The sequence below is a fragment of the Nansenia antarctica genome, assembly GCF_963989245.1.
Source record: "Nansenia antarctica genome assembly, chromosome: 5".
Classification (NCBI taxonomy): Eukaryota; Metazoa; Chordata; class Actinopteri; order Argentiniformes; family Microstomatidae; genus Nansenia; species Nansenia antarctica.
In genome coordinates, this window is record NC_137690.1 from 60,079,499 (window position 1) to 60,091,121 (window position 11,623).

General features: G+C 41.9%; 2 protein-coding genes across 2 annotated transcripts; both read right to left on the reverse strand.

Annotated features, from left to right (window-relative positions):
* Positions 1–123: 123 nt before the first annotated feature.
* Positions 124–1,395, reverse strand: hoxa4a (homeobox A4a; the record flags this gene model as incomplete). The annotated part of the gene is made up of 2 exons (XM_080533086.1): positions 124–461; positions 984–1,395. The coding sequence occupies 2 exons, from the start codon at positions 1,393–1,395 to the stop codon at positions 124–126; spliced, it is 750 nt and encodes a 249-aa protein (XP_080389212.1).
* An 8,480-nt stretch (positions 1,396–9,875) lies between these two features.
* On the reverse strand, positions 9,876–11,355 carry LOC308159057 (homeobox protein Hox-A5-like; the record flags this gene model as incomplete). Its single annotated transcript, XM_080532812.1, is given in 5 exon segments — positions 9,876–10,132; positions 10,764–11,027; positions 11,030–11,044; positions 11,047–11,082; positions 11,085–11,355. Coding segments are annotated over 5 exon segments (843 nt in total).
* Between the last annotated feature and the right edge of the window lie 268 nt (positions 11,356–11,623).

Consider the following 11,623-nt stretch of genomic DNA (forward strand, 5'->3'; position numbering starts at 1 on the left):
CAGGGTAAGGGGGGTAATACTATGTGTGACATACTCGAAAATCGGTCCACAAAAATTCCGTTCTGTGTTGTTTGCCATTCTCAGTCTGTGTTGGTTTGGCGTGTTTCGCGCGAGGTTCCATCACTATAGGCTCGCGGTGCACGGCGTGGGAACCAGCTGCTGGTGCGTGCTGCCTGTTTTGATCTGCTGCTGTTGGGCTCCCGAGGACGAAGACGAAGACGAGCTCGCGGAACGGATCTTGGTGTTCGGCAGCTTGTGATCCTTCTTCCACTTCATCCGTCGGTTCTGGAACCAAATCTTCACCTGACGTTCAGACAGGCACATCGTGTGCGCGATCTCCACGCGCCTGCGTCGGGTCAGGTAGCGGTTGAAGTGGAATTCTTTCTCCAGCTCGAGAGCCTGCTGGCGGGTGTAGGCAGTGCGGGACCTCTTGGGCACTCCTCCATTGTAAGTGGCATTGACTGAAGAAAAGCATACAAGCAAGCAGGTGTTAGTGTCACATTAAGCATACCCAAGTCCAAACCCTTCGCCTCTCCACTGTGGGCGCATTAGATTATGTTTACTATAAAGGCGTTTTCTAATGGGAAAATCCAAATAGGCCTAACCTAAGTTTGGTGGTCGTTTTTCTCCTATTTCTGTTGCGTATATGACCTTAATTTGGAGACGCCATGTGTACAAGCGTTCGTATCCAGGGACACATCAAGCTTAGAAAATGATTAACAAAAACAGCGGGCTTGGTTATTACACTTTGGCTGGAGTCCAGCCGTGGAGGTACTTTTGGTTAAAAAGCAACAAAGACACATGGCCCCGGCAGACGAACACAGGCAATAAAATTTACGAGGGTCCTTAATTACCGACCCCGCTGCTCGGTGGTCGTAAATTGCCGTTGCAAGGGGTGCTACTAGTGCTGCCTCGATGGGCGTGCGTACGTTCCAGTGGTGGTTTCTCAGTGGTTCCGGTATTTAACCGTGACGATAACTCACCGACGTGGACCTTCTTCATCCAGGGGTAGACCACCGGCTCCTTGCCCTTCTGTGCGCCGGGATAAACCTCACCGGCGATGCTGCAGTCTTTGCTGACGTTCGCTCCTGCGCCGCTGTCTGGGATTGGGTTGAGGCGGGGGCCGTGGTTCTGTGGAACGGGCTGAGGTTGTGCGTGATGTCTCTCGGTGAAATCTTCGAGACCGTTGGTGGGAACATTACCGTAGTCGTAGTTCGGTTCTGTGTAGTTTGACCTCGGATACGACGCCTCGCCGTGATGGGGGAAGCCCGGATCTTTTGGCCGTTCGTAATACTCAGTAGGAGTGGGGATGTATCCGTTCTGTTGATATTCGTCGCATGGAGGAAAGGAAGGTTCGATATAGTTCGAGTTTATCAAGTACGAACTCATGGTCATTAATTTGTGAAGTGCAACAATACTAATTTTTATCGCGCTGTCGTTTTTCTGATCTCCACAAAACCCTCCTACTCCCTGTCAAATGTACAAAGTTGTCTGGTCACGTGTAAATTGCCACCAATCACCGTGTCTCCTGTGGGCATCATGTAAACAGGAACCAATGGAAACCCTGACATTGGCACAAGGAAAATTGCTCGGACCAGCCTACGTTCATGTTTTCCTTATTAAATCAAAATTGATAAAGAAAGCACAATCTAGTCACTAGTTTACTGCATGGACTAAACCAAAGTAGAGTAAATAGACCCCTCATTTACTAGTAAAATCACCATGCCCTGAAAAAGATGTTCGGTATGGCTATCACAAAATGATGCCCTCAAAAGAGACAAGGCTCTCGGAAATAAGAAAAGTGAAACATTCCTATTTTCAAAGATTGCATTGGAGCCCCAAATGTTCTCCTTTACAAATCAATTCGGTCTCTGAAGCCTGCGTGAACCTACAAACCTGAATGGTGATCTTATAGATGCTAATCAGGTAATTAAAAGGGAAAGTTGTTTGTAAGCATACGCCACAAATAGATCAAGAACTAGCAAATGGGAACCTCGAAAGCATCCACCAGGTATAGGCCTAGGTCTCAAATCAAAGAGAAGCTACATGTTTGTCCAGGTTAGCTCAAACCAAACATAACAGAAAACACTCACATCGTAGTGCGTCTCTAAGATGTACAGTCAGTCATAGGCCTATACATCTCTCAAAATTGCTGCATTCCCTTTGCAAAAAGGCTACATTAGGCCATACACAAGCCTATAATATCAAGTCATTTTGACATGGCCAAAGTTTATCCTATAGAAGAAATGTAAATCATGTGCAGGTAAATGAATAAGTGGGGAGTGGACAGAGAACATTTCTGATCAAAAGAACAGCAGCTCAAAGAAAATGTCCTCAACATTCTCAAATAAGCATCAAAACATCCATGTCAATGCACTTTCTACTATCAACTTAGGCTATACAGTAAACAAGAAGATATGGGTCATTTTGAGAAGTCACTAAATTTGATTGAGAGTAACTAATGTATGGTACCAATATAGGACTTCGTAATTTACTGTGCATTACCTACATTTATTTAGTCAAAGATCTTAGTTAAATCTTTTTTATTTATTTTTCTTGAATGGGACAATGGACAATATTACTGATAGTATAAAACTACGAATACTATTGACAGAAATAATAGGATAATGATGATGGTAATAACACTAATATAACAAATAAAGCAATTATAATAAATAGCCTACAATTATAATGATAATAATCATAATAATAATTATGATTATTATTATAGCAACTATCAGATGTCAAATCAGACTGTCAAATCCTACGTCATATTCGACGCTATACACTCACTTAGTAGTTTTTTTTGTACAATTATGGCAAAAGTGCAATCATCAGAAGTATACAGAAATAATCTCTGACCGTATCTGCCTTGTGTCAACAGTGCCTCGTCAACTGCCATCTCCACGACCTGTTTGCCCTCCATCTCTGTAGGCTATTCCTGGTCGACAAATCCTCGGTGAAAATCTCGTGCCAGCCTTCTCAAACGCAGGGGCAACACTACGGAAGGTGTCCGCGACCGTCCACGTGAAGAAGGCCCCGCGCGCCGTGAAAAGAAAGGCCAAACTTCGGAAATATTGAAAGCTTTCTTTTTTCCTTTTCTATCCCCCTTTCTATTCGCTCCCCCTAACAGTGATAACTTCTCTCTGACCCCAAAGTGACTCCGTTTCCATTTTGTTTCTGATTAATCTTGGGCATTGACAGTCTTTGTTAAACAACAAGGCGTGCCCTTCTCCAAAGAGGCGACATTTTCATATTTGTTAGACGCAGTGACCTGAAGTTCACCCCGGACTTGGACTTCGGTTTTCCAGGGTTTGCTCGACTCTGGGGAGATAACGGAGCACTTAGCACGGGTCAACACCTTAGCGCACCCCAAAAAAGAATTAAAAAAACAAGTGCAAAGCCATGATAAAGCGCAGAGTTATAGGCTCAATCCGAAAAAGCCTTGCGTCGACTAAGTCACTCCTGTAAGTGAGGTTAGCCAACTGAACTGAGTTTTAGTTTCTCCTGATCAATATAGACTATATTGATTTAGAGGAGTTCGTGTATACCGTGTCAAATTACTACCATATTGTTAGGCCTCCGGTTATAATCGATGCTACTGCTATTCCGGTTTAAAACATAGTCCTATAGTAAAGCTGCCATAAGACTTGTTGGTGTTGTTTCAGACAGTAAGGACAGCCCTTGGTGTACAGGACAGCTTTTTTACTCGTCTAAATAGGTTGGCAGGTATTCTAATACCACAGTAGCCTATGTTGCACCTGCAACTAATTGTGAACGACAAGGGAAATATGTTATTCTTGCCTCCACTTTGCAGTAGGCCTATAGCCAAGAGACCACCCGAGAGATAATCTATCAACATAATGTCCACGGTAAGGATACTTTACTTGATATCTGAATTTACAGTCGAATGTCAGTGTTATATACAGTATGTACTAAATATGGGCATTGGCAATTATCCACTTTCAAACCCTATCCTCGAGTGAATGATATATTATTCCTTAGCTATTAGACTTGTTGCTGAACCACGGTGGCTATCATGTGTCTTAGAAAAGTTTGTTTTACTTTTACTTTGGAACGACCTGAGTTAGTCTTAGTTCTCTCATTTGAGAAGTCAACAAATCATTTATTTGTAATAAATGCTGTCCTCTTTGAGATCTTGAAATCTTAATAGAGCAATATGGCTCCTTGAAAATGTCTCCATAAGAATGCAAATAGAATTCATTCATGATATTTTGAGACTTCAGTTATAACGTCATGGCTACCATTACTAATTTATAAAGGGTGGGCTATATGTATGAGAAAGAAGTGTATAGCCAATTCTGCCCAAGAATACTGACACTTTACTGTAAATTAAGATCATAAGAGAAGTGCGCTGACGATATTGACCGATTGCCTGTGGCTCCCACAAGGTCCGTCGTCTACAGAATGTATTTAAGGTCAAATCAATACAGCAAATATAGACGCTGATCAGACTAAGTATTGATATAAAGACAGTGAATACTTGTTGCGTGCCCCAATTTCCCCCAATGACACTACTCCTCGCACATCATGAAAAGTAGATGTTTATCAACTTTAGACATGTTTCCTTAAAATATGAAATAAATCAACTGCTTCATATCAGCATCAAATAAGTGCTGACATTTTTCAACATCTGGGATTACACGTTGGTTTATAGCACCCTTCTAACAACTCTTTGTAGAAGGTAAGAGAATCATTTGAAATGTGGGCTAAATAATAATACTGCATAAAGTACAAAGACACACGTCGATTAATATTTTACTTTTGGTGATTCTGAATTAAATGGATAAAGAAATTACTAATGGGTCGCATATTCTATGGGCTTTGTTGTAGTCTACAGAAATTGAATCGAATCGTATGGGAATACATTAATGGATTCAGGGTGGTTGATTTCAGATAAAATGCTTCAAGCAAATTTGAGCAACTTCGCACACTTATTCTACGGTACCTAGCAGGGTATCGCTTATCAAGCAAATACAAAACATGCTACCCAAGTGCAGATGTAACTCACGTATAGCCTAAAGAGTAATCTAATCTAACAGGTATTATATAGGCTACAGGATCATATAAAATATATATAGAGAAACTATTCTAAAGGTGCATTTAAAAAAAAAAAAAATCGCCTCGAACTACTATTGTTTATGGCAATAATGGGGTAAAGATTGAAGCTGTTGCGGAAATTAAGTCTGCATTCGATATAGTATTCTAAAGATCCACCCGCAATGCAATGCAAACTTGCGTAATATAAGCCTATAAATTAAGACGTCTGTACTAACCAATACAATGTAAAAACAATTTGCTATATATAAAATAAAGAATATGATATGTCCTCGCTTTGTAAATAAACCACGGTTTGTTCTATATCTTTCATACGCCTGAAAACAAGATTTCTCTTCAGCAGAAGAAGCGGGGCTAAATGTTTTTTAAGGAGTTCGGGGGCTCCATTTGGGGGCTATGGGCATAACCATTACCCTGTGACCGGGGCGGGAGTATCAATCCTCAAAATGCAAATTTTGCCCTCGTCCCCAAACATATCAAATGCAATTTATTCAAAGGGAATTCACCAATCAACCGCCCTAATAAAATGCTGGCCACTCAATCTTGGGGCTGGGGACGTGTGGGGGTCTCCTCCCTGTGGTCCCTAACTCGGGGTCACCCCGCTTCCAGGGTTCACCTGGAGTGCACCGTCCAACATATGTAATTCAAAGCTATTCTATCTTTTGTGCGAAGAGTCAAGATCGCTATTATAGCACTGGCATCAAGCTCCGGCTGAACAGATGACGGAGACTTGTTCAGTGCGTAAACTTTTGACCCCAATTTTTCCTCATCTTACCCCGCTATCTCGCGCTCATCAGTCCCACCCCAGCGAGGCTGCTGCCCAGGCGAGATTTCTGGCTCTTTAAAACGGGAAAAAAATATTTGCACTATGCATTTCTGTTATCATTACAATAAGTATTCTAATGAATATCATAATTAGTCGTAGTAGATGGTAGTAATACAGGTAATAGAGTAAAATTGTATCTTTTTCTTCACTCTATGAGAGAATAATGCACTCCTTAGTTAATATGAGCCTAGCATTACTAATAGGCTACAATTAGCAAATTGTATAAGTTTGTGTGAAGGCTAGCAAAACAGGACAAAGATATGTGTTCCATGATATATATATTGTGTGGGTGCTTTCTTGCCTCCTCTTGGAAAAATGCAGCACATGTTCTACTATCCTAAATAAAACGCTCAAATTACATTATCCATTCGAGTCTTTATTATGTGTATTATTATTATAGACCTATGTGAGCGTTTCCCCCTTCTCCAAGAAGCAAGGCCAGGCGGAGGGTGACACTGAACTTGGCCTAAAGCGAGCTCTGCTGGTGGCTCCGCGAGGATGCAGATTTATCTTTCTGTTATGGCTGACCTCCCGGTGAACCACGAGCAGGGGAGTTATTTTTTTTTCTTTCGTTCTGGCAGGCATTATCTGCGTGTTGTGAAACGCGTACATGGATGCGATTAGAATTTTCTTTTAATTGTGTGTTGGTGAGGGCCTAATTTCTGCATAACGTCACAACGATGTTGTCACCTAGTATAATTGCTTTAATTTCTGACATCACACAAAATGCAACATATAGGCCAAAGCCATATTTCGTTGCACTAACATGTTTACATGACAATGTCCTCCATTGCTGAGAGAAAAAAATCGGTGGAAATTGACAATATGGTTCGGATCAGCCCACGTCCATTTGCCAGTTGTTGTTTTTTTAAATGCAGTCATACTTTTTATTCTGCCTAATATTTTCTTCCCTAGCACAGAGGGATTTGTTTTGTACTTAGGGTTAGTACTGACAAATATGTACTGAAAAAAATATCTCTATGGAATCCTTTTGACCCACAATCATGTGAAATGGAAAGAACAAAGACGACTTAAAAACAATACAATATATACAATATACAATACAATATAACAATTTAGCGTTTCTGCATGTATAGGCCCTACCCACACGAGTTGTTACGACATTAAAACCCAAACCGTTTGCAAATAAATGTAAAAAGGCTTACCCTAACCCTAGTGCAACACACAATACATATTTCACATTCAGGAATACCGAATTGCCACAAAAGCTAATGCGTTTGCATCAACACCTCATGTCGCGTAAAGTAAAAGCAGGATATTCACAAAATGTGAAGTCATCTTAACACAATAGCATCATGATTTACCAAAAAACAACCAGTGCACTGTATCTATCCACTAAAGGCAAAAAATACCCTACGAAATCGGAAGAAAACCAATAATTGGGCAACCTCGTCTCAATACAGAATCACACATTTATATGTGTTTATTTTATAAATCGATGTTTTTGGAGATGAATAACTGGTGACTTGGTTCACCTACGCCCAGACGTACGTCCTCAAAGTGCTCGGACAAGAGGTCACCGCAAAGCGAGAGTAGAATTGTCCCAGAGGTCATCCGAACTTTACTACCCCAAAAACACAAAATGATGTGGCTGACACAAAGCGGAATTGCTTTTCAAATGAGGCCGTGTTGTTTTAAGTCCCTCTGCTTTGTTTTACTCTGCAATGTGTTTATTGCACAGGCTATCGTAAAACCATTGGAACACCAACGTTGCCCACCTGATGCCATGGGCCAAACGACAACTGTAACTTCAACAAAGTTCCTAACTTAATACTTTCCATACAAAATAACAAAACGAGCATTGCATATCATTACAAACTTCAGTTGAGCATACATAAAAGCTTGGAGAACATTGGCTCGTCCGGCAAATGAATGTGTCGAGGCTATATGAAGGGCCAAAGAATCAAGTACGTATAAGGCTAATAACCAGGAAGAAAAAAAAGACGAATTAAAAAAGAAGGGTTGTGGGGGTGGAAGTGGACAGAGGGATAATTATCCCACATGCAAAAAATGATTATGAGTTACACCGCAGATGGAGGGAAACAAGTTATACTGGGAAGGAAGCAATTAAATGTCCATGAGCCAGACCCAACCCTGCCCAACATCTGCCGAGACCAGTATTTAGCACAGCACAACTGACAAATTAGCGTAATGGGGTAATATGGAGAGATAGAGCGACCGAACACAATCAGAATGCTGTTTAGAACAGGGTGACTGCTCTAAGCCACGCTAGCATAGAATAGATGGAAAAGCTACAGGCTACTCGAGTGTAACTTACCTCGAGACAGGGGCTGTCTCCGAGCGTGAGTCCGGTCCATCTCAAGGCAGTCTGAGCTAAGAGCGTCGGTAACGGTCAAGGAACACTTACAGCCTGCAAAAGAGAGAGTCAGGCGAAGCCTCGCGTCAGTACGATTATATGTTATGTGCAATATACTGTCAACTCCCCAAAACCATAAAACTTACTTTAATGGCCACCACGTGACTGTTTATGGCCAGTGAGCCTATCTGGCCGCGCTCTGGATGATTTTTACGATCTAATTCAAAGACAAAACCCCCATTCATTTGGCACCCAAATGTCAGGGAGCCGGAACCAGTCTAATAAAGTTTACTGCTCTAAAAGTTGAACTGATTCCATGAGAGTAGTGAGGTAGAGCACAGGGGATGCAGAGCCCCTGGAGCCGGTCACTGGCATGGACCGCTTTTGTCCACGCGCAGAGGTGAGTAAAGAGAGCGCATACAGATTTTACCTGTTGATTTTCTAGATTTCAATCTGGAAAGATTTTTTTTTAATCTAACTCTTAAAATTTAGAGTGCTGTCATTGTAAAATAGTTTTTATTGTTATTATTTTGATCCTAAGCCTATCTTAACATGTCAAACTTTAGGCTAAATCATGTGAATTTTGACTAATAATTCTGACTCGAAGGCCCATAATCTTGTGTTTTGTTATATGACATATCAGCAAACTAATAGAAATATCGACACGCCAATAATTATGCGGGATATCAATTAAAATACTGTAGGCAATATTGTCGTTCCAGTAGAAAGTTTATTATAATCGGCATCATCATTATCATATTTTGTCAAATTCCAGTCATTCTTTAAAAACATTTACAAAAGCTTATCACGATGGAGCTATAGGCTATACAACATGGGCGATGGGATCCACAATGCAACCATCATCAAAATATAGAAAAACTAAAACACAAACGAACATTCTGCAAAGACGCTGCACCAGGTGAACAGGTTTACAATAGCAAAAGAAGGACACAAAGGCACAGCTACAAACACACACACACACACACACACACACACACACACACACACACACACACTCACTCACACACACTGAGTCGGAACCGCGGATCCGTCACACGTTCACAACGCACACAACAATCACATAAGGCTTATTAGTCTGTCTGAACAAGTTCGACAGTTTGGTACAATACATTAACCAAATAAATACATACATTCAGTACATAGAAAACGTATGCTATACACAAAAGCAGCTCAGATCAACCCATTCATTCTGAGATTCTAGGCCTAGTGTTTTTGAGTGCAATACACAACTTTTATTGGATACGTATGGACTTATTTGCAATAGCTTCAAGCTTAATAAGTTAAACAAACACACATTTCCCATTTGTTTTCCTCCAGGTCAAGACAGATATGTACAGAACACAATGTTTTACTCACATAAGCATTGTCACTGTAGGACCCCACTAACAGTAGCCATTGGTTAATGGCTAATGGGGATCCAAATAAACAAACAAACAAACTGTACAAAAAAAAAAGAAGTAAGGAGAGGAAGCTTCGAAAGGCCGGAGCTTGGACACGGTGGGGTTTACTGCCCGTGACAGCCCATAGAATGTCTCTCGCACTTTTGATGAGATGAGGGGAATTATCCAAACATTTGTATTATTTTTTAAGTGCTCATCAGGGAATCAAATATCAGGGACGGTGGTACCCCACACCCCCTGCTGCAGCCATGCTCATGCTTTTCAGTTTGTTGTCCTTTTTCCACTTCATCCTCCGATTCTGGAACCAGATTTTGATTTGGCGTTCCGAGAGACAGAGGGCGTGCGCTATCTCGATTCTCCGTCTGCGGGTAAGATACCTATTGAAGTGGAACTCCTTCTCGAGCTCCAAGGTCTGGTAGCGCGTGTAGGCTGTTCTCGCCCTTTTCCCCTCTGGTCCGGTCAGACCGTCTGTTAGTAACACACATGATGCAACCAATGAGACCAAGAACACACAATGTTTTGCATTCAATAAACAAGTATGCTATACATACTACCTACAGTTTATGAATGGTTATCATGCGATAGATCTACATTTTAATTACGCATGCATTACGCATGACCAAGTCCACAGACACATAATCCACATTCACACACCATGTACACCTTTCAGACACACCTTTATCACTAAGAAAAGGTTTAATGACAAATAAAACATGAAATCTAAAATATGAACAAGGCAAAACTTCTGTATGATCACTTTCTGAATGCATACACACAAATGTTTACATTAGCCTACACCAATCTTTTCTCGAATCTACTTTGAATACAAAGTTGGAGGTGAACAGGTGGCGTGAATGGCGTCTTACTCTTCTTTGTAAGCCTATAATATTATTACAAACTATGGATCTGTATCTTATCGAAAGACAATAATGCTCTCTGGATCAAAATATGGCAACGAGAACAGTTGAATATGGCTGAGGCATGCCATCTCCACGTACACTAAATACCCTCAAAGTCGCTCATACACACAAACAGCATGCATTTTAACATTCAAACATAAACATTGATTCACCTAAAAACGTATACAAAGCTGTTTTACCATGACTTATGTGCAGTTTTCTCATCCACGGGTATATCTGAGGCTGGGCGTCGGTGACATTTTGGGAAGTTGTCTGCGCGCTTCCCGCTGGCTTCTCTTCCTCGAGGGGGGAGGCTTTGGACCCACACTCCCGGCTCAACAGCGTGCCGCCGTTCGAACTCGAGTTCGAGGTGGAGCAGGGGCTCGTTATGGAGTTCTTTGTAGCTCGGTGTTGAGGTTGAGACTCGGTGACCGGAGACGAGCTCGCGACAGAGGAGCACGGGAGCGGGTCAGGTGGAGGCGAGAGGGACGCGGTCCCAGTGGCGCTCCCGGGCTGAGAGTACCTGGGCGGCTCGACAGAGGACGTCGTGGCAATCGAATGGCTCGGGGAGTAGCCTGGCGCCGGATCGCTGTCGACAAAGTGGCCGGTACCGGCACGACCGACAGTAAGGTCCATCCCGTTGTAACCATAGCCGTACCTGCTGGAATGCATGGTCGTTGAGTCGCCCCTGTATTGCTCGTTTGCTGGGCTGTGGTCTCCATAATTATGTAACTGAAAGTCCGCGCCATTGGGATAGCGACCGCAGAATGAGTTTACAAAATAGGAGCTCATTGGTTGACAATTCCAATATTGTTTGTAGTAGGTATTGTAGTTTTTCTTTTCAGAGGAAATAACAACGTGTGTGCTTGATTTGTGGCTCTTGATGGTTTTGCGCGTTCTATAGCACCCTCGCACAATTTATGATGAATTATGGAAATGAGTAGAACATGTACTTGATTCTCTCTTACGTAGACACCCAAATATGGGGTACGGCTGAGAATCACGTGCTTTTGTTGACCAGTCGTAAATCCTGCTTGATGACCTCAAGAGGTAAACTCGT